Below are 24,809 nucleotides of genomic sequence, written 5' to 3' on the forward strand. Positions count from 1 at the left end.
TATGGGGTCTTCAAATGTTATCCTTGACTTTGACAGCATTTAAGACTGAGATATTTCTCTAAAGGATTGATACTGGTACCCGTATGTATTTAAAGCTCAATTATAAGCTCCAGGATTTCAAAGTGAAACCAGTCCAAACAATTTTCTTTTCGACAAATACCACTTGAGGTGTTTTTCCAAAAATTGTCTGTTTATAAAGAAGAATTATGCAGGGAACCAGAACAGTTCAATAAACATTCCAATCGGATTTGGCTGTTTAAAGTTGTAGGATTTGGCTGGTTACCAACTGCCTTAATTTATCAAGTAAAACGTTACTAAGTAATACATGTTTCATAAACTCTCTGAATTTGTACCCAGCTTTTAAAAACCCAGCGAATAATGAAACTTTCAACATAAATTTTTTTTTTGTTTTTTTTTGCAAACTTGTAGAATGCTTTGCACTGAATTCTGTGCTTGCTGTGCTGTGCAAGCACTGAATTTCTGCACTAAATGTGTAAGCGAAGAAAGCCTAGTTTCATGGAGTACGCTTACGCACTTGTAAGCAAAACTGTGAAAACTATGAAATATGGCCGCCATTCTTTGTTAAAATGTCAAATATCCACTGTTTTTTCTACTGCTGAAATACACAAAACATAAATGAAACAATTTAGTCGAGGCATTCAGACAAGACATTCAGATTGTTTTTGCTGAGATCATTTAAAATAACCATATTTAAAATAATAATAAATAAATTAAAAAAAATAAAATAAAAAATAAAATAAACAAGGTGGTGGCCTGTAAAAAGGAAGCAGGCGGGGACGCTACACATGCTTTTTTTTTTTTTGGCCTAATGTTGCTGGTGATTTATACAGGCATCAGTGCGTATATAATTTGTTAGAAATATCAAGGCTGAGAAACCTTGGCTGAGGTGCTCCAAAAGCTGACATTCCTTTTTTTCTCAGTGAATATCATTAAATTATTTACCTTGTATTCATTTAAGTATCAATGCAAATGTCAAGCAGCCCCTGTGTACTATTTGTTCACTTAAAGGCACTGAACACGATTGTTATGGTCAAAGACCAGTATTCTCACTTGGTGTATCTCAACAAGATGCATTAAAGAACAAGCCTGTGAAAATTGGGGCTCAATTGGTTTAGTTGCAAGAAAATGATGACCAAAAATACACCCTTGTTGTACAAATAAAAGTGCTTTCAGATAGGAATAAAAGTATTCTTGCCAACCGCCAGAAGCCTTTTATAATTTTACTGAGAAATTACCTATAGAGGAAATTACCTCTTTCTCAAAAACTACTTCAGATGTCAGAGAGAGTCATTCCTCACAATGTGGGATTATACCATTAACAGCTCTCCATTACTCGTTACCAAGGAAGTTCTTATTATAATATAATTTTGAGTAATTACCAAACATGAACAGTGCCTTTAAGTATGGCTGACTTGTACTACCTTCATGTATATAATTTAAGCATGTTAATTAAAGTGCTGCACTTTTCATCGTCATTCACCCGGAAACAGCAGATTTTGTGACCTTGCGATGCAGAAATTTACACGAATGCTATCATGTACAGCCAATAGACTGTCGGAAAACAATTTCATAATTTTTGCAGATTAGATGTTGCAGAGAAAGTTTGACCCCACAAAATTTACAAATTTCAATTTGTTAAATTTTTTAAATTTTAATTATGTATTTACACTGTTATACCAACAGTATTTTTGTGCACAAGCCTACTACATGTATGTAAAAAGCGTTCAAACTGGATTCCAAGACCATGTCAGTTATGGCATGTCAATTGGTCTGTCTGAGATAGAACTGAAAAGGGTTTCACCTGTCTTGGCTAAAAATTGAACGAGTTATTAGGTAAAATATGTATTTGGTCTACTGGCTGCAGACCACGGTAGGGCAGCAGAGAGTTTTATTATTATTATTTATTCGACCAATACAAGGTACAACAAACAAGTTACAGTGGCACAAGACAGAACATTAACGGAGAAAAAAACAATTATAAAAAAGCAAGAAATAAGGAAAATAAATCTAGAATTAAATAAAAGTATAAGTAAGGTTAAATTAAATTAACTTAAATAAGTTATTTGAAAAAGAAAACAAAAGCAAAAAATAAACACAATAAGAGGGCGGCTGAGGGCGGAGCATGCAGGAGGAAAACAGAACCAAATGGGAACGACAACCAGAAGGGATAAAAAACAAGGACAAATCATGCGGGTCAGGGGTAACAAAAGTAAACCAAATTACTGTTGCTCGGAAGCATGCTGCCCCACGCATGACCAGACCAACAAACACAATGAACTCAGAAACAACAAAAGGGAAGGGAAACCAGACAGGGGATCGTTCACGACCTGCATGCAAACAAATTGAACATCTATTACGCTGTGTGGTTTTAAACCAACAACTATTGAAAAGTAAAAATGAAGTCTTTGTAAAATGAAAAATGGGAATGTTTTAATTGCAAGTTAACTTGTAAGATGTAACTAGTGCCCTTTGTAAAAGTCTCAGAAGTATTTCTCACAGAAGTGTCCTTTTTATCTGAAAAATTGCTGTGCCTCTCAGTGTATTAAGTGAAAAGCCTGAATTTCTTGCAACACTCATTTTTAAACAGAGAAAAATGAAGAATTCATGCATCAACAAACTGTTGATAACAGGGTTTGTTGAATAAGACTTGACATGAGTCAACAATACTTGTTATAACTCGATAACAAACAGTGAAGTTTGATTGGTTGAGAACCAATCATGTGACTCGCAACAAAAACGCATGTTACATGGCTCGACAGGCCGGGTAAACATGAAAAGTGATGTACACCGGTGTACATCACCTTGATCGTTCCCAACGTTGGTCGATTTCCAGCGCTGTGTACGAAACAACCGCGGGTTCGAGGGAATTGTTTCTTGTTATTACACAATGAATAGACCGTCGTAATAATGTTTGAAGATGACAAAAGAACTTCGAGAAGAGGAATAACAATTAAACAAAGGTATATAACAAAACAATTGTTGCACGCTATGACTGGGGTTCATGGGTTTTGTACACCCTTGAGGGGAAATGACACCCTCGGCTTCGCCTCGGGTGCCATTTTCCCCCATCGGTGTACAAAACGCTATGGACCCCAGCACAGCGTGCAATAATTGTATAAATGTAAACTAGGAGTCATTACATTGTGCTATTTTTTTTCTGGAATAGGCCTATCTATTGACACTTTGATTTGGGTGTGTCCATCCCCGGCCCCACAAAAAAAAAATAACACCCAAAACAACAACAAAACAGCAACAAATCCATTCTTGATACAAAATAAAACAAACAAAACGACGGTTTGTATAGTTTGCTGAATGTGTACAATGTACAATTCACTCGAAGGGAAAATACAATGTACCTTTACATGTTGATATGTTTTGCCTTAGGCCTCATACAGGTATGTACAGTTTAAAATTATGCAGCAAGATGTAATCTATATTACATGGTGTACTATTACATGGTGTTCTCTGAAACAAACTTAAATGCCTTGGTAAAGTACAATCAATGAGTTATGAATATTAATTGGTGCAATAACAGATTTAATGAGTGCATTATGTGTACAGAATAATTTAGATGTGCATTTACTTATTAATTATACTTTTAAAGACTGAATCATTGTACTCTGTATTTTTGGCTATAATTATAATATAGTGGCTACTATGTGTGTATATTAATTATTCATAAATACCCCAGATAGTTTCGCTACTCCTATTGGTTGAGAGCGCGTCACTTGGGGTCGTACAGTTGATATTGACCAGCTGGAGCTGTTTATAACTGGCTGGCTTCCACGTATAGGGTACGTACGCCAATATTATCACGCAGAACACGCAATTCATAGCTATTACTAACAGTGCGTAATCTACATGTATTTCTAAGCGCATACACGTACACACAAGCCACGCGCATCAAACAGATTCTTCACAAGATACCTCAGTTTTCAATTGTCAAAGTGTCTATTTAATTGTATTTTTTTAACGTTTTTTAACAAACTAGTGACTCGTTCTATACGCCGTTTAAAACCTTGCAGGGTGGTTGCCGTGCTATAAAGGCCCGAGTCGAATATCACTTGGCAATGACCCTGACGGTTTTAAACGGCCGTTTAAGAACTCGTCGCTACCCTTTTATTCCCTTATTAAACAAACATGTGTGACTTTGGAATGGCAAAATAAAGTGTTCTGCATCCAACGCGACCAAAGCCCATTGTTGATGCAGACGCCCTGTGTTTGCCATATTCCATAAACGCGCGTGTGGTAACAACTTAACCTGAATACAAACTTTGATGAGTACGTATGTAAAATAGCGTGTAATGGAACAGCATTTGATATTGGGTCGCTTTAAATATCACACTCTGGTTGCTATGGATCAACCAATCCAAATCGGGAATCCTGAAAGGTGTCCATGAGTGTCTTTAAAGCCATTGGACACTTTCGGTAAACAGTATTGTCTAAAGGCACTTCGTGTCTTACAACTGATATAAAAAATAACAAACCTGTGAAAATTTTGGCTCAATTGGTCGTTGGAGTCGGGAGAAAATAACGAGGGAAACCCACCCTTGTTTCCGCACGTTTCGCCGTGTCATGACATATGTTAAATAAATCCGTAATTCTCGACAACGAGAATTGATAATTGTTATAATATTTTTCGTAAAAGTAAAGCATTTCATGGACTAATATTTCAAGAGCAGTCTTTCACCATTACCTTCTGTAAACCCTGTAAGTTATTTGTAAATCTGGGAACTTTTTTTTTTCTGTTCCGAAAGTGTATAATGGCTTTAAGACGCTAACCAATGGAATGTAATAATCTAATGGTTTTGTTTATTATTGTGGTCACATGCTTCGCTTCAGCTGCAGAAACTTCACCCTTCAAATGTGCTTAAAATGTTTGTTATTGTTTTATCCATTTGAATGCATTATTGTTGAATGTATTGTGTACAGCAAAATGTAGTGTGGTTGGCGACACACTTTTATGCCTTTAAAGATATTTTAACAGAGTATAATATTATAAATAGTGTATACTTGTCATATGTGACATGAAAACAATAAACAAAATCTGAATTTGACACAAAGTTTCCTTTCCTTAATAATTTTAAAAACAAGTTGGAACAAAACTAAATATTGTTATAATTATCACTGACAATTTTACATGACAAGAATTATGTACGTATATATATGTACATAATGTTCCAAAATTGTCATTGTTAAAATTGCCAACTCATTCAACCTGCCAGCAATAGGGCAGGTGAGGACGGGATAGAGTTTACATGCATTTAACCATGGTGTATAAGTACATGTTGATTTGTGCTTGAACATACTAATGTGTATTTCTGTAGGAACATGTTGTTTGCAAACAATCATAAATATAGCTTCGCCAAATTATTCATAATGAATGGCTATAGCTTCACTAGCACTTCAGAGATAAAATTACACACACTACGGTTGTGCCTGAACGTGCAGCTGTCGAGAGGTATCAAGATTGAACTATAAGTATCCTTTGATCAAAATAGAACGAATCCGCTTTACTCTGCTGTGCTCCTGGCACATCTAGCCAGGGAACTGATTGATGTTATGAAATGCGAGACAATTCATAGACCCCACTCGTAGAATGGAGATTTCAGTTTTTTTTTAAATGATTTGTTTTAAAGCCATTGGACACTTTCGGTAAACAGCATTGTCCAAAGGCCCACACTTCGTGTATCACAACTGATATAAAAAATAACAAACCTGTGAAAATTTAGGCGCAATCGGTCATCGGAGTCGGGAGAAAATAACGGGAAAACCCACCCTTGTTTCCGCACGTTTCACGTGTAATGACATGAGTTTAAAATAAATCCGTAATTCTCGACAACGAGAATTGATAATTGTTTTAATGTTCTCTCGAAAAGTAAAGCATTTCATGGAATAATATTTCAAGAGAAGTCTTTCACCATTACCTTCTGTAAACCCTGTAAGTTATTTGTAAATCTGTGAACCTTTTTTTCTTCTTTCTGTGCCGAAAGTGTACAATGGCTTTGAAGGAACTCTGAGTGTGTATAAAATGTAAAACAAAGACCATCATTATGGATTTAGGGTTTACCCCTGAATCGATAACAACTGCATACTAGATGTTAAACTGTATACTAATAACTTTCCAACGCTGTGAAAAAAAAAAATCACAGGCATATTACTCTGGTGAGACTCGAACCCGCAACCTTTGCAATACAGAGCAGGAGCTAACCAACTAGACTTTCCAGGCTGTCTGGTAGCTAGAGACAGTGTGACTCCTTCAATCAATCAATCAATCAATAAAACATTTATTTCCACATTCACATCACATGGAGGCATCATCCTAAAAGCCGAGGCTTGTGGCGGATGTGCCCGTTACAAGATTACAGAACAAAACAGGAATACAGCACTAAAGAGACGAATAAATAAATACATACCACTACGGTAGATAACTACAAATTGCAAGGGTTGTGGGTTCGAATCCCCACTTAAGTAATATGCCTGTGGTTTGTTTTTTTCACAGAGCTCGGGAAAGTACTTGGTATACAGTGCTAAACACACATCGTTGTAAAACCAAAATGAATATTCTTTAACTCTGGCTGGCTCTAGGATGCTGTAAACCCGGTCTGGCTCTTAAAAAATGGTAACAGTGCACAACCTGCGCCTTGAACACCCAGCAGGGTGGAAATGTGCGCATTACACCTCTTATTATTATTATTATTATTATTATTATTATTATTATTATTATTATTATTATTATTATTATTATTATTATTATTATTATTATTATTATTATTATTATTATTATTATTATTATTATTATTATTATTATTATTAACCCTTTCTTTTTCGTTTTTCTTCGCGACTTGCACCGTCGACCAATGACGTCACCAACGCACTATCCCAGTTTAACTTCCTACGTGAGCTTTTTAGGGATTATGATCTAAGACTCAAGATGCAAATTTCCATAAAAAGACCACCGGTATTGACATACTATGAACAAAATTGTAATCTGCTTTGCTGTAGGTCCCACAAACAGGGCATCATCCTCTGAGGACGTAATAGCTACAGCTTGTGGAAAACCATTACACACAACAAATCTTCTTCATTCCCCACAATTTCCCTGAGGGTGAAACGAACCATATCAACCATGCTGTCTTCCATTTTCCTACTGACACTTGCCAGCCGTGGTGAAGCTTAAAAATCGCTCTAAATATCACTACCGTTGGGGGTTTATGGCTACTCGAAAATAGAGCTCGGATTTAAAGGGTCAAAATGATAGTTAAGCCTCTTTAATATATTTATTTTGATACTACATTGTAGTTCATAACCAAGGGAAGATGATAAATTAGACAGGCCATCAAGGCCTACGTTGTGTTCCAAACAAAAATTTGACACTAACATTTGTTTTATAAGTTAACAAAATAATGTTGATCGTGCAGTTCTTTCTATATTTACAAAGCAACAATGTCGGCCAAAATTTCAACTGTTTTGTTCGTTTGATATGTTTGTTTATATGTACTTCCAGCAGCACAATTTGTGGCAATAACAGAATGAATAGGAAGCAAGAAGAAACGTTCAGTTTTAGATGTGGGAAAGAAAAAGCCCAAGGGGTGATAACCTACATGTAGGCAATCGGGTAGGGACTGATAAAGCTTTGGTCTGAGGTGGGATTCGAACCGGGTCCACAAAGGTGAAAGGCAGGGATGGAAACCACTGAGATAACCTGATCCCTATAATAAAGGAAGTATACATGTAGTATAGTATGGTGTTTGTTAAGGCAAGGTCACACAGACCCCGATAACGAGAACGATTAAAACATCCCCTCGATGGGTTGAAATACTCCACGCAGAATACGCCCACGCTCATTCAACCAATCGAGGGCCTGTGTGACCGGGCCTTAAGTGTGCCATTTGGTGCTTTGGGTAGAAAAAAATTAGCAAAAATGCCTGTTTAAAGTGTTTGTGAAGAGCATTGGTGATTTTTTATTTGATGTCCTTTTCTATGTTAACTTCTACTTGATGTAATTTTTTTAACATATTATGATGTTGACATGTGCAATTCAGTTTTTTAACTGCGAGTCATGTTTTAATAAACCATTTTTGAATTGAATTTAATTCATGAAGGAGGGGTAAGGAAGGGGCCGGGAGGGGGTACTCCCTCTTGTTATCCCAATCATATGTTAAACAAATTATTGGGAGGACATGCACTGACGTCCTTAATTAGGATCTCGGTTATTATACACTAGTCAAGGTTTACATCCAGATGGTTCAGAAATGATGAAGAATTTAAAAGGAAACGTGCGTTCCTCGATGGGCTGTGGGTGGAATAAAGGTTAATAGTCACATCCATGCATTGCAATGGCTAAGGATCATATTGAAGACTTGTCAGGTGGAATGAGGGATTCTCACAAAAATGAATGTCGGCTATTAAGATGGGAAATGCCGTGCCTAAATCATGTGTAAGAAAATGTGTGTCTTGAAGGCAGTGGACACTATTGGTAATTACTCTAAATAATTATGGGCACAAAACCTTACTTGGTTACGAGTAATGGGGAGAGGTTGATTGTATATAACATTGTGAGAAATGGCTGCCTCTGAAGTGACGTAGTTTTCAAGAAAGAAGTAATTTTCATCGAATTTGATTTCGAGACCTCGGATTTAGAACTGGAGGTCTCGAAATCAAGCATCTGACAGCGCACAACTCTGTGTGACAAGGGTGTTTTTTCTTTCATTATTATCTCACAACTTTGATGATCGATTGAACTCAAATTATGTGTTGACCTGAGAACATAAGAATACAAGTCCACATATTTAAAGGGACTTCAAACAATATGTGGACATATATATGTCCACACAGTGATATTGACATTGTTGAAGACAATGATTGATGTACAGAACAAGGGGGTGGCCTCACAGTGACCTCACAGTGACTGCAACACAGAGCAAGGAAGCCTGTAGACTTGATGACAAGTCGTTAGGCGCTGCCTATTTGTCTGCCGTTCATGCAACAGTCACAGTGCGATTATACACATGCAACGGTCATAGGTATCTAGCGCGTGGCACACATACTGGGATCGAGGACGAGTGTACCGTCCCCGCAGCTACACAATTACCGTCTTGACTTCAAGACTAGGAATCCTGCAACCATGGAGGATTCTTCCTCCATGCTGCAACACAGAGCTACAGTGAAGTAGTGAAGTAGCTACTTATAACAGATGAGAGTGTGCATGTATGACCGACCATGGAGGAAGTCCTCCATGGTACAACCATAGAGAAATCAGCGGACTAAAATAATCACAGGCAGGGACGCTTGAATGGGAAAACACCTGGTGTGAAATCCTTCAGATTATTGAATCTGCTACAAAGATCTAGTTTGAAAAATTACGAGTTGGGGTAGTAAATTTATCTGGAAACCTCCCTTTACACTATACATATAAAAATGATATAGGGCAATTCAGAGTGGAAAATTTTGTACATGGAATTCTTGGAAATTGCATACAGTCTGCATTAAACATTCGGCATATATTCTACGCGTCCACTTGGCATGTTACTCAGTAATTAGGGATTTCTTTCTACTGCTTCTCGGTACCCACTAGCAGTTTGCATATCCTGATGAAAAGAAAACAGCGATCTCACTGAAGCCAGAAGTCTATATTGGGTGGCAATGAATTCAGCACTTCATTAGACATGTGTCACATGCAATCTTATCTGCCAGGAAAACACAGTCCTTCTCAGTTTTCACCTAGTCCATGCCACTCAACACATTTTAATGAAGCTATGAACTGACAATGTCGCCAAAAGAATGGAAGTAGGGATCTCGTCTGAGAGGAGGCAAGTGTGGGTGAGGGAGGATGCTCTTCTGTCACGTCTAAGGAGATTATTTTAGCAAAGACTTTCCTAAAGTGAGAGGCCAGGTTCATCAAACTTTTCAACACATAATCACTGCCTCAGACATGCTGAGCTGGCAGTGAGCAGGCTGGTGCTATAGGCCTCTACTCGGGGTGACTGTTGGCAGACCACAAATCTATTTGTTTATACCTCAGTAACAAACTGTGAAGTTTGATTGGTCGAGAACCAATCATGTGACGCGCAACAAAAACGCATGTTACATGGCTCGACGGGCCGGGTTACATGAAAAGTGATGTACACCGGTGTACATCACCTTGATCGTTCCCAGCGTTGGTCGATTTCCAGCGCTGTGTACAAAACAACCGCGGGTACGAGGGAATTATTTCTTGTTCGTCTGCTAATTAAACAATAAATAGTTTGTCGTAAAATGTTTGAAGATGACAACAGGACTTACAGAAGAGGAATAACAATATACAAACGTATAACAAAACAATTGTTGCACGCTGTGACTGGGGTCCATGGGTTTTGTATACCCTCGAGGGGAAATGGCACCCTCGGGTTCCATTTGCCCCCTCGAGTGTAAAAAACGCCATGGACCCGTCACAACGTGCAACAATTGTATAGTGGACACCTTGTGCCGTGACTCTGGCCTGTGACGGGAAGAGCTGTGTACAGCAATGGAGGACCAATGTGTTCTTAGGGCCATCATCTGTGCTACGCATAGACTAAATAAAATGAATGAAACACATCAGAATTGATTAGCACATCAAATCTCACCCCATGACTTACAAACTGTATTGAATAAGGGCAAGAGTTTTTCTTTTTGTTTTGTGTGAAGATAATGCCAATAGATTTGTAGAAGTTTAAACTTTTTGATATCTGGGCCCAATTTCCTGGCTTTGCTTACCGCCAAATTCCGCGGTGACGATCATCATTCTCCGCTAAGTGTGCAAGCGCCGAATTTCTGTGCTAGCTGTGTAAGCCACGAATGCCTATAACATGGAATCAATACACTTACAAACAAAAACTCACTGCCTACCAGTGAAATACGCTTGACGTAAGCCCGAAAGACCACAAGCAATCCCTATAAACTGTGCTTCAAATGTTATGGCTTAAACAACATCATAAGTTCTCTTTGGGAATTTGTGGTGTTTTCCTACACTTGTGTCAAGAGAAAATTAAGACAAAAAAACATTTGAACATTTGCATGTTACAACATCAATAAAAGAATGATATATTCAACCGATTTTAAATGGCAACAACTGTTAGGTACCACTTTATTCCTTCAGTTCCATAGTACGCTTAAAATACAACGTAAATATCCTATGTACAAGATTGTCAACAAATGCAAATATTGCCAGTGTAGATTTAAAACAAGCTATTAAAAAAAAACTCAACAAAAAAACAATTTTTTTTTTTCGCATTTCAGTTAAAGTCGATGGGAGTGCAAACAAGAGTAGAAATAAAATAAAGAAAAACACAAAAAGCATCATAGAGCTATAAACAACATCACCTATGTACAAAGATGTTATAAATACACTTTGAAAAAGGAACACTAATGCACGCATATTAATACACAAAGATCAATATTTATATATCATACAGTGGTTTTGAACCAGACAAGTTATAAAACACAATTGTTATTCCTAGATGAAAAACAAACTAATAATATCCAAAGTTATATTTAATTATTAATTTTGTTTAAAAAGCAGCCAAATCAAATATAGGACAGAAAAAAACCTAAACTCATTTTTTCCATGGATTTTTCCAATTTGTTGTCAAGGGACAGTTATATATGGTGTAGCATGAGAGCAGATGTTTATCATGAATTACATGACGATATTAAAGGCAGTGGACATTATTGGTAATTACTCAAAATAACTATTAGCATAAAACCTTTCTTGATTACGTTTCCTTCACAGGTTTAAGCTGTGGATGTTGTGGGATCCCCCCAAAAAATGTTCTAATTAAACCAACACTCAGTTCATATTTTCCTTTAAATGCGAATGCGATGCAAGTTTGACGTAGATTTGACATTACAACTCTGTTTTCGCTGCGATATATTCGCAGGAGAGTTGAGCACAACTCAACTGTTGCGGATTACTCGTTGCGAATTTGTGACGCCAACATTCGTATCTCATTCGTATTCGCAGGAAGTATATATGGGCTTTGGAATTACATCCATGAATATTTTTTTATTTTTTTCTTGACTCCATAAAGCTTCATGCTTGTACCAAAACTACAAGCAATAAAATGGAATTGACAAAACTCTTAGATTGCATTGCATCTTCTGGGTGGGAACTTTAAATCAAATTAGCACCTTGTTTTGCTGTTCTACATTATTGCTATAGGTGGGAGATTTTGGATGGATTCATGGCTGATTGACTACCGGTGGCGCGGAACGATAATTGTAATTGATACATAGGCAAACCAGCCATGCATGGCAATGGGTAACAAGGCATTCTAGTCTCCTTACATGTACATTGATTAGAGGGACACGTTGCCTTGGATCGGTCGAGTTTGTCCATGAAAAGCTTATAAAACCATCGGTTATGAAATTGAAATGGTTAGAAAGATGTATTAAAAGTAGAATATAATCAATCATGCCTCGAAATTACATGGTTTCCCATATACATCATGAATTAACCCAGCACACCATTTTGTGGAGTCCAAGTTTTAAACTCCATAAAATGGCTGACTGTGTTAGTTCGGAAAACCACACAATTTCGAGCATATTTGTGTGGATAGTTATGTTCTACTATTAAAGAATCTTTCGTACCATTTCCATTTTATAACAAACAGTTTCAAATGCTTTTCATGGACCAACTCGACCGATCCAAGGCAGCGTGTCCCTTATTAAGCTTCCCTCTTAAAAATTCAATTTAGCACTAGTTGGTTCTCTATCACTCCATATCCCCCCCCCCCCCAATCAAGAATACAGCTAGGATATTTAGAGAATTTTCCAATTCCCCTTCAACCTCATGCCAGCGTGACTTCCTGAATGTTAACATCATCTGGAATGATAATATGAGCCCAAGGGTTTGGGATGCACTCGGCTGCAGATTAGTCATGAATGGCCTAGACTTGTGGACAAGTCGCTGACAAGTCGTTAATGGTCTGGCATGGTGAGACAGTCAAGTCGTAGGGGGGGGGGGGGGGGGGGGGGGGGGGGGGGGTAATAAATTAGGATTCCGCCATCAAATACTGCTCTTGCGAGACTACTGCACTCGCGCAAACTGCTGGTTGCCAACTTCTACCCCCCATTAACAGGGACCGTAGTGAGAGCAGTAGTCTCACGGGGCCAGCAGTTGTGCGAGAATACCGCTTGAATTGCGGGGAGAGCTGGAATCGTGCATAGAGAGAGAGTCAGACCGCTATCACTGCGACAGACATTTAACGACTTGTCTACAAGTCTATGAATGGCCAGGATGACATCAAGTGGCTGTGTGATGAAACTAATGGACTAGCGGGGCATTATGCAGTTCACTCTCAGACAATGTGACATTCACCGAGGGCATTATCAGGTTTACTCAGGGCAATATCTGTTTTCCAATTTTATCCAGGGCAATAATATAATCAGTTGCCTACCAACAAGTTTGTATACTACAAATATAAAATGGGTGTTGTTTCAGAAATACATGAATTTTAACAGTCACATAATTGTCTACAAGTATGTTTTGTTTAAAAAGTAATCCTTATAGACCAAGGAATTGTTCTCCCTAGATACTTGACAGATATAATAATAATCTTAAACTATAATAATAATTGGCACAGTTACTTCAAGCACTTCTCTGTCAATATCTTACTACAAATGGAAGACAGTTTTTATGCCATTTGAAAACAGGATTTGATGCTCCATAAATGATGAGAGATGGTTGCTATGGGAGACATTAGGGGGTATTTCTGCTACTGAGGCAATTGTTATTACCTTGTTCTATTCAATAACTGATGTTTTGTCTGAGCGCAAATAACAGTCACATAGTGAGGTTATGGCTTTATATTTTTCTGCAGTCAACCTAGCCTGAACATTTGACGTCACAAATTTGGCGTGAGTTACGCCAGAGATCTGCAGTTTAGGCCTACATCCATAATCACCTTTGACCTCCCACCATTTTACATTACCTTTAATCATTGTTCTAAAGATTCCCAGTTAAATCCAATGTACATGTGTACACATACACAATTACCTGTCTTTATCCTATCCTTGCGGATAATATAGTGCATACAAAATAATTATTTGGCAAATTTATTTTTTGTACAAGTTCTGGACGTAGACGTAGGCCTACTCATTGCTGTGTAAATTTTCAGCAAACATGAGAGGACCAAATACAATAAAATAATCTAGCAAAATCCTGTTTCAGATGACAGAAATTTTGGAAAACCTTGCAAGAACCAATGAGGAATTAATCATCTTATTGGTGTAACAATCATGTGTACAAAATGGAAGCTCTGGGTTTCTGCTCTCTGCATTTCTTAGAGATGGTCTAACATCTTTGTCTCATATATTATGAGTAGGGTGGATGGCCTTAGCTTTCGATCCAAATCGGACCTTCTTCAGAGGCATAAACAAGTATAAACAAATATCCATTTATAGGAAAAAAAGGGGAAAGGAATTAAGGGAAGGATACAGAAAAAAGGGGGGAAACTAGAGCCAGCAATGTTTCTATTTCAGAAACAATTGGTGGCTATGGACCAATAGGAGTTAAGTGGTAGATGAAAGGATGGCTTACTGTACCATAAAAGTGGTACATGCATTGTTTGTATACAAATGCAGGGAAACATGAAAGGGTAGGATTAGAGAGCAAGTTGCATGATGATGCAACTTACAATGGGCAATTAAAGATTGACAAGTTCAAATGTATGATGATATGAAAATATCTGTGTCATATACTATATATTAAAAAAGATTCACTTAGAATGAACCATGATCTGGGCCCAATTTCATGACTCTGCACAGAATCGGCGCTTACAGAAGCAGGGAATTCTGTGCTTACGGCAAGCCTATTTCACGGGTTAGAGACGAATTTTATCGTCTGTCGTGCGTACTCCTCGTTACTAGGCATTCTACACTTACAAGGCTTGTGCAGAAATTCGGCGCTTGCAAGTAAGCGGGGAATCGTGATCGTAAGCGCAGAATTCGGCGGTAAGCAGAGCCATGAAATTGGGCCCAGGAGCCATGGATGATACCAAGCTGCCTACAACTAAATGGAAACGCTTTTAAAACACCATTTTCTCAAAACTTAGGAACCACTTACAAAGTTTTTCCAAGTTAGTTTCCTGGTCTGCATCCTATTGACCCCTTGCACGCACGTCACAAGCAGCGACTGTGCCACGCTCACCATTTGGGTGGGCAATAGGTTTACGTTTAACTGCTGCGTCTCCTAACATGCTCACTTCACTGAATAATGCACAGTGACATTGGCCACCAAATGGAGCATCCAAGATTATAGTGATGATGACGTCAGGTGAATTGGGTAAATATGTTCATTGAAAAATAGATAATTAATGAATGCAATCTACCAATGCTGTTCCTTACTTTAAACATGAGATAGATAACAAACGGTTTGAATTACTGTTTCTTTGGTGTGTCTGTCAGGAATAAAATGGAATACTTCCCTAGTAGAATGCAGGATTTGTGTGCTCAATGATGCACTTTCTGCAGTATTTCTTGAGCATTTTATATGATCGCAGAGTAAGTTCCTCACATTCTTGGATGTTCAATTGCTGCAGCTCAGGGCAGTACTGTGACAGGCATTGCATGGTCTCGTCAGTGATATTTACACAGTCTCTCAGACTCAACTTCCTCAAGCCTGAGCAATTCATCGCGATGCTAGCCACTCCTCTATCCGTTATGGCGGGACACTTTCCAACATCTAAGGACCGCAATCTTGGACACCCTCGCGCCAACACATCCATGGATTTATCAGTGACGTGCGCGCATCCTCGCACGTTGAGATACCGTAGTTTAAAGCACAACTTCGCGATGACGTACACTCCGATATCGGTAACGAGTTCACACTTTGCTATGCTCAGATACCTCAAGTGTGATTCGAGTTTTGCAACTTCCCGGACTCCGCAGTCGGTCACCCTGTAACAATCACTGAGGGAAAGCTCCTTGATCATAAAGCAATGAGCTGAGAGATATTGCACGCCAATATCAGTCACCTGATAGCATCGTCGAAGGTAGAGATTCAGAAGGCCAGGACAGTTTGTGGCTATGATCCGGAGTCCGTTATCATCTAACGATCCGCAGTCTGTCAGGTCTAAATGTCTAAGGAGAATTGTCTGACCCTGCAGGGCACTTGCTCTTAAGGCATTGTAGTCTGATGGAAAGTTCATGAAGTTAACTTGCTGGCATCCTGAAAGACAAGTAAATAAGCAAGTTTTAAAAGCTATGGCGATTGTCAATTCAAAGTGTTGTAGCTTTTAGAAAGGAATAATTTAATCTAAGTCTAATCTTTTAGGAGGCTATCGACAATAATAAAATAATAATAATAAAAATAACAATATAAAAATTTATGTTGCGCCCCTTACATACAAAATGATCAAAGGCACAGAGCACATGTTAAAAAGCACAGAGTGGACGAAAAGGACAAAGAAAAAAGACTGGTCACCAGGCCAGTGCCAAAACAAAAGTATGGGGATATGTCTATCCCGCCAACAGAGAACTAATAGTTACTTATAACATAGGCCTATCCCTGCTGGCATCGGTAATGTTTTGACCTTTTCAGGAGACAGACGCCTCTAACCCTATCTATGCTAAAATTCTAAACTAACTGGCAAGGTAACCTGAGAAGAAGACACACTAAAAAGCGGTTTTAAAAAGGTTGGTTTTTATATTACATTTCAAAGAGATGAGTTTCTGTTCGCTACGTATGTGAAACGGTAGCGCATTCCAAAGCTTAGGGGCTGCCCCCCAAAAGCCCTATCACCAAATGTAGTCAACATTTCAGGCCTGTATGCTGCGCTTTTGAAAGGGCAAGGGCACCAAGGCATTTTCTCCTAGGTTAAGGGCACCCTATGAGGAAATTGTAAATTTGTACTGTAGCTTTTCAAGGGCACCAAGGCAATGACCAGGGGCCACGGAGGCAATCGCCTTCGTTGCCTCCATGAAGTATCAGGCCTGACGTTTTACCAGAAGGACCCAAATCAACTGCCACTAGAGGCATGTTGCCACCTACTCAGTGGGCTGAAACAGGGTTACTACAGTCTGACAAGATGAAGGCACATGTACATTAGGTATCATCCACTAGGAGCCTAGCTGGTAGAGCAGAATTCACTACATTTCTAACTTATCAATATAAACCACAAGGGAAACTGACTGGGTAAATTTAGAAATGATTTTTGGGGTTGAACAAAGAATTGACTAGAGTGGGATTCGAACCAACGACCTCCGGATTAACGTGCCAGCGCTCTACCAACTGAGCTATCTAGCCCTATATTGGCGGTGTCCCTATTTTGTCAATATCTTTGTTCAGGGGTGCCAGTCACAAGCCATACAACTGTTAACTGCCGTGTAGCCAGGGATCACACCCAAATTACGATACAACCTGGGAAGCGGCAGGCATGGGATCACCTGAAGGGGATGCGACTTTTTGTTTCAGATATCAATATAAACCACAAGGGAAACTGACTGGGTAAATTTTGAAATGATTTTTGGGGTTGAAGAATTGACTAGAGTGGGATTCGAACCAACGACCTCCGGATTAACATTTCTAACTTCAAACTTAAAGTGAGGGCTACACTTAAATGAGTAGGACTGTTGACCCTATAAACTGCCACCAGGGGCATGTTGCCACCTACTAATGGGGCTGAAACAAGGTTACTCCCTTCACAGTCTGAACCATGTAGGCATGGGTATCATCCAACATGTGCCTGGCTGTTACGAGCCGAATGGAAAACCTTCCCAACTTAACTGATTTCGACTGTCGACAAAATCAACTGTCACCAGAGGCATGTTGCCACCTACTCCTGGGGCTGAAACAGGGTTACCCCCTTCACAGTCCGTAGGGATGTAGGCATGGGTATCATCCACTAGGAGCCACCTACTCCTGGGGCTGAAACAGGGTTACCCCCTTCACAGTCCGTATGGATGTAGGCATGGGTATCATCCACTAGGAGCCACCTACTCATGGGGCTGAAACAGGGTTATCCCCTTCACAGTCCGTATGGATGTAGGCATGGGTATCATCCACTAGGAGCCTGACTGGTAGAGCAGAATGCTTTTCCCAGCGAAGCAATTAATGGTTAAGTGCCTTTCTCAAGGGCACAAGTGTTATAACCGGGATTTGAACTTCGCTCTGCTGCTGATAACACCAGTTGCTAAAGTTTTTGCCAGTATTTCCATCTTGTTTATTTTGGAACCCTCATGTAAAACATATGGTTGAAAAACATTTCAAAAACGACATTATGTCCAAGGTAAAAGTTGTCAGAGCACTGACATGAATACAAAAGCCATATTTCTAATACTTGCCAAAGTGTTTCCTAAATTTAAAGGCACTGGACACTATTGGTAATTGTCAAAGACCAGTCTTCTCACTTGGTGTATCTGAACATACACTATGCATAAAATAACAAACCTGTGAAAATTTGAGCTCAATTGGCGTTGAAGTTGCGAGATAACTATAAAAGAAGAAAAAACCATGTCACACGAAGTTGTGGTTGATTTTGAGACCTCAAATTCTAAATCTGAGGTCTCGAAATCAAATTCATGTAAAACTACTTCTTTCTCGAAAACTATGTCACTTCAGAGGGAGCCGTTTCTCACAATGTTTTAAAACATCAACCTTTGCAAATTACTCGTTACCAAGTAAGGTTTTATGCTAATAATTATTTTGAGTAAAAATTTTACAAATAGTGTCCACTGCCTTTAAGTCTCACAAAACAAATTAAAAGTTAAAAATCAATGTAAAGAGCATTATCAACTTAAAATATACACCCACCTGAGAGATCCATGTAATCCAAACTCGGACATCTCGACACCAATTCAAACATTCCCTCATTGGTGACATTGCTGCAACCTGCCAACTCAATATGCATCAAATCTTGGCAATGTCTAGCAATCATACCCAATCCCCTGTCAGTCAGTTGCTCACAACCGTTCAACATAATCCTCACGACCGAGAGACAAACGTACGGTGTCTCAAGACACAGTCTTCTGATCAGGCATTTCAAAGCGTAATCAACGTCCTTCTGTCTCTTGGACAACACAATTGAAGTCCATAAACAAGGCTGCCAGGCTAGCCGCTGCCAGCGCTTACACACTTGAGAGCAACGACACAAACGCTTCGCTGTCAAGTACGAGAATATATTTGTGATGACTTTATCGGTGAGTTTGTCAAACGGTGACGATTCTTCTATGGTTCTCGGTGGGGCTAGTTTCTTCTTCATTTTGGCCACAGTGTTCGCTGTGACGGGGTGGGTCTCAATGATGTGAGTGGGGCTAGCAGCTGAGGAGGATGCCCCGGAGCTGGTGGCCGTACTTTTGGATTCCTGGGATGGGGACTTCGGCGTGGCATGCTGGTGAGATCCATTCTGCAGCTTAAGCTTCCTCACCACTTGTAAAGAATCTGGGAGCAAAATCAAAACAACAACAGTTCATCAAAAACACATTCAAAAATTTCAATATGTAATGACAGCAAAATACCCACACGTGCGTTAAAGATGCTACTGTCAGATTTTTGGCCCCAAACATTAAAAAATAGATTTTTTTGAGTGAATGGTACTTCAAAGAGTATCACCCGCTATAACAAAAAAAAGTTTAACTTTTACTTTTATTGGTCAGGAACCATGACAAAAATTTAAAACGTTTCTTATAAAACACATACAAATTGGTCATGTGATATCAAAAACTAATTTTGGCAGCCTTTTTCGAGCAATGGCTCAAATGAAAGCTTGTGACTTTCTCAACCCCCATCAAAATACCTATTGAATTTTAAATCCAAATTTTTGGGTAAAATCGACCGAAAATCTGACATAGCATCTTTAATTGTCTTGGGTCTACAAAAGAGTCAACCAATCACCAGTTTCATCTTTATAGTTAATGAAAATTGAAGTGCACTTTTTAGAAGCTTAAAATATTACACAGGCCAGGAATCGCACAAGCCTTTGGGGCAATTGCTTATTGCCCTGGTCAATGGCCTTGGTGCCCTCTCTTCAAAAGTTTTCCTTAGACTTCCAATGGAAGTGCCAGATTCAAAATGAAAATGACCTTGCCCTCTCAAGGATACAAACTCCATGCCTCTATCTCTGATTTGGTTTTCAATCAAGACACACTATTTGGCGCATCCACAGTTGATATCACGTTCATTGCACATGTTTGTGTAATTTATAAAGTAATGGTCTCCAATTTACACCTTCCATTGTTCAACTCTTTGTTTCATTACAAGTCCTCATCAGTTTGAATGTCACTATACATGGTATACTAAGGAACAATGTATTTCATTGTAATGCCTAACCTTAATGATAATCCATACACAAGTTCCGTAACTTCCATCTATTCAATCGAATTAAGCATATAAAGCCTGGTTCAAGCTTCATGCGAAGCAAATTTGACGTCACAACCCTCCTTTCGCAGCAATATTCGCAAGTGAGTCGAGCAGAGAGCAACAGCTGCGAATTATTCATTGCGAATTTGTGACGTTAACATTCGCTTCGCATTCACATTCGCAGGAAGTATGAACCGGGCTTAACAGAACTACTCATCAGACCTTTATGGACAACTTAATCCTATAAGATCAGCTGAAATGACTACACGTACATTTAGCTTACCATGACTCCTCCAGGAGTATCAGCAATTGGTTGTAAAGTGTTAAATGCAGAAAAGTGGTCATTAAATGCAATGTTTTTTTTACTGCCAATTTCATCAAAATTATGTTAATTTTCAGTATCAAATTTCAAAATTCACTTGTAATTCTATCACACTAAACATAGGGCTTCTTGGTTTATAATTGTTTAAACAGCCAATAAAGGATGATCTCAAATATATAGATATTACAGTTTTCTAACAGCTGCAGTCCATCCAGGAAACATAACAAATATGACGAGTCTCTTACCTCACGTTAAAACATGGTAAAAATGGGTTTTTCTCCAAAACGCTCCAAGCCAAATTTCTGAAAAACGTGGGGTCAAACAAACCCGCGCGACAAAGGAATCGTGACGTCAGTGGCGGCTATTTGGTGTGGAAATGCCAGTGCTGGAGAACTGAGTTCAAAACCAATAGGGGAAAATCGTCACTGGCGTTCAGGGTCATTATAATAGATGAGCCGTTTTTGACTCTCGGCTACAAAAAGCCGCGCGGCCGGGCGCATTTTTGACTTGGGTTATTTATTACTAAATGCAAATTTTGAGAGTAAAATGGTTATTAACCGGTATCTGCGATGTCTATTTGGACATAAAGAGGTAATAGTTTACATATTGAGATCATCCTTTATTGGCTCTTTAATTAATTGTTCTTGCACGTAAACAATTAACAAAATGTTTCCAAGATTGGTTCAGTTGTTCTATTAAATGACATATTATGGTCATTGATATTCGATGTTCTTATGCTGGATTTCTACCATCTACTTCCAATTGAATTGAACAGTCGTCAAAGTACATTGTTATACATCGGTAACAAACTGTGAAGTTTGATTGGTCGAGAACTAATCATGTGACGCGCAACAAAAACGCATGTACCATGGCTCGACAGGCCAGGTAACATGAAAAGTGATGTACACCGGTGACATCACATTGATCATCCCGGCGTTGGTCGATTTCCAGCGCTGTGTACGAAACAACCGCGGGTTCGAGGGAATTGTTTATTGTTCGTCTGCTTATTAAACAATGGATCGTCATAATAATGTTTGAAGATGACAACAGAACTTCAAGAAGAGGAATAACAATTATACAAAGGTAATAACAAAACAATTGTTGCACGCTGTGACTGGGGTCACGCTGTGACTGTGACTGTACACCCTCGAGGGTAAAAGGCACCCTCGGCTTCGCCTCGGGTTTCATTTTCCCTCTCAAGTGTACTAAACGCCATGGACCCCGTCACAGCGTGCAACAATTGTATAATTAATAGTATCATATACTAAGCTTGGGCGATATCGATTTTTTTTATTCACGATATATCGCCGACAATATATCGCGATATTCGATATAATCGCGATTAATTAAATTTGACATCATCAGTCTTCAAACTCCAAGTGAAAGTTGTAGAAGAGACAGTCATAGCATAAGAGTAGGTGTTCTAATGACCTATTTGTCTGGTTTTACTCCAAACCTATGGGGTGCAAGATGTCTCAGCTAGCAAACACATCGCGATATATCGCGATTATCGCGATATATTGCGATATATCGATATTTCGATTAAAACCAAATCCATCCGATATCGAAATCGTTTCCAAATTAATATCGCGATATTCGATAATATCGTGATATCGCCCAAGCTTATCATATACTATCTCCTTCATTTTGTTTAATGGGTAATCGACATGTAGCATTTCACTAAAGCTTTGTTTTAAAGACACTGGACACTATTGGTAATTGTCAAAGACTAGCCTTCACAGTTTGGTGTATCTTAACATATGCATAAAATAACAAACCTGTGAAAATTTGAGCTCAATCAGTCATTGAAGTTGCAAGATAATAATGAAAGACAAAAAAAAACCTTGTCACCTGAAGTTGAGTGCTTTCAGATGCTTGATTTCAAGACCTCAAGTTCTAAATCTGAGGTCTCGAAATCAAATTCGTGGAAAATTACTTCTTTCTCGAAAAGTACTCCACTTCAGACTGTTTTTCACAATGTTTTATACTACCAACCTCTCCCCATTACTCGTTACCAAGTAAGGTTTTATGCTAATAGTTTTTTTGCAAAAAATAGTTAATGGCCTGACGTTTCAACCCTAGCAGAGTCTTTCTCGAATAATTACCAAAAGTGTCCACTGCCTTTAACCCTTTAGTCCCTGCACTGCCCGAGTTTGCTGAAAACCAATATTTCTCAAGATTCTTGCAGTAAATTACTGGAATCGTAGTTCGCATTTTAAAAGATAGCCATGGCTTAATACATGTATGTATGCACATTTTTTTACTCTTTAGGTAATATTTGAATAAAAGTACAAATTCTCATGGGAACAATAAATGCCTCTCGTTAAACGGCTACGGTAATTTTTATGGCGAATATTTTTGTGCACAGATGAAATGGACACAATAGATTTTCAAGGCTTTTATCTGGCTCAATGCTCATACTGATTAAATGCGAAGGCGTTAATTTTCGACAATATCATCATAAATGATGAACAATTTCCTGTTTACTAATGAGCGGTTTTTTCGTAAGAGCTCAATTATTTCATTAGCTTCGACAAGTCAACTGTGAAGGGAGAATTAATAATAATCTATAACAACTAGATATATTAACAAATGCGTAGACCTACTAATAACTATCAAGTTTTCTTTTGATGTTCCTTTTTTTCTACAAACACAAGCTAGCGAGGTTTCCTCGTACTGCGAAGAGGCGGCTGGGCGGTACAGTGGCTAAATGGTTAAAGACACTGGATACTATTGGTAATTACCCAAAATAACTGTTAGCATGAAACTTATGGAGAGCTGTTGGTAGTATAAAACATTGTGAAGAGTTAAGTAATTTGTCACTAAAATATTTTAATTGAAATCTAGACCTCAGCTGAGGTCTCAAATTCAAGGCATCTGAAAGCACACAACTTGTGCGACAAGGGTGGTTTTTTTTCTTCCATTATTCTCTCGTAACTTCAACCACCAATCAAGTCCAAATTTTCACAGGTTTGTTATTTTATGCCTATGTTGAGATACACCAAGTGAGAAGACTGGTCTTTGACAATTACCAAAGGTGTCCAGTGCCTCATCAATGTAACTAACTAATTTGTTTACAATTACAGTTGTCATGGCAGTACAGAAATGTACTCAGAGTTCTCTTGAAGGCAGACTGAGACCCTATATTAGCTGTAAATTTATGAAATAATGATTTCTGTTTAATAGCCTACAAATTTCATACAGGGGAAAAAAGAAAGCATCTCAACTGCTGTACTTGTTAAAATTAACTTTAAGTTAAAATCCACATTGGTAGTACCAATTGGTTCATGTACTGACCTACTCCCTTTGCTTTGCTTGTTTTAGCAAACTTCAGCATGACTATAAGTGTTATACTCTCTGACTGAATAATAAAAACAGTAGAACTCTCCAAGCACACAGACTTGCTGATAGTCCTCAAGAAAACACCCGCAGAAAATACACGGCTCATTCTAACAGCTTTGATCCTGTGTTGTCAAGCTCTTAACAGTGACAGTTTCTCAAGTGATTATAAAGTGTGCTTGTAGACACCTTGTTTGGTAACTTCTAAAGAGGGTTGAATCTCGTTGAGTCTCCAGCAATCCAAAAGAAAACCAGACAAGAACAGTTTTACAAAACACTGACAACCTCGTTGATCTGCTACAATTGAAAGTCAGAGGACTTGACAAGTTGAGTGGTCAGGCTTCAGTACATGCAGATCGACGCTGTTTTGAATCTGCTTCAATCTCCAAGATGTGTTCCAGAAGAAAAATATACCAAAATAGGAGTTGAAGACCCATAGAATGCTCATGGACCAGCTGTAAAGTTCCTTCAAAGAAATGTTCAGAACCGATCAGAACTGATCATGATGCATTGAACAATCTTGTTGAATCCAACGGACAGCAATCCAAAAAAGGAAATCCGCCAAACGAGAAAAAACAATGACAGGGGTGCACGTCAAAGCACCAAGAGGGGTGGTTCACTTACACAGTACAGTAAGCACAGTTACATGTTCATTTTCTAAATAGCACATAACACCAACATGTATTTGTCACTTTGTTTTCACAAAAGAGCTCCGAATGCGGCATTGTTGATTCTGGCGAGCAGGGTTGATTCAGCCTCAGAAAAGTAAGGCCTTGAGGAAAAATACACAGGCAGACCAAACAAGTGCCA

At 38.6% G+C, this 24,809-nt stretch overlaps 1 protein-coding gene across 1 annotated transcript; it reads right to left on the reverse strand.

Moving 5' to 3' along the window:
• Positions 1-13,041: 13,041 nt before the first annotated feature.
• LOC117288397 (F-box/LRR-repeat protein 7-like) lies at positions 13,042-24,529 on the reverse strand. Its single transcript, XM_033769242.1, has 3 exons — positions 23,958-24,529; positions 18,794-19,420; positions 13,042-16,210 (listed from the first exon to the last, which is right to left on the reverse strand). The coding sequence occupies exons 1-3, from the start codon at positions 24,106-24,108 to the stop codon at positions 15,468-15,470; spliced, it is 1,521 nt and encodes a 506-aa protein (XP_033625133.1). The 5' UTR covers positions 24,109-24,529; the 3' UTR covers positions 13,042-15,467.
• Positions 24,530-24,809: the final 280 nt, after the last annotated feature.

Source organism: Asterias rubens, chromosome 3 (genome assembly GCF_902459465.1).
Source record: "Asterias rubens chromosome 3, eAstRub1.3, whole genome shotgun sequence".
Lineage (NCBI taxonomy): Eukaryota > Metazoa > Echinodermata > Asteroidea > Forcipulatida > Asteriidae > Asterias > Asterias rubens.

Bases quoted from the DNA above. Each gene is read 5' to 3' on its own strand.
- LOC117288397 (XM_033769242.1), bottom strand. From the start codon at position 24,108: ATGAGCCGTGTATTTTCTGCGGGTGTTTTCTTGAGGACTATCAGCAAG. The intron at 19,421-23,957 runs GTCAGTACATGA...TTTTGCTCCCAG, and splicing joins AAGCAAAGCAAAGGGAGTAG to ATTCTTTACAAGTGGTGAGG. The intron at 16,211-18,793 runs GTGGGTGTATAT...CTTGTCTTTCAG, and splicing joins GGATTACATGGATCTCTCAG to GATGCCAGCAAGTTAACTTC.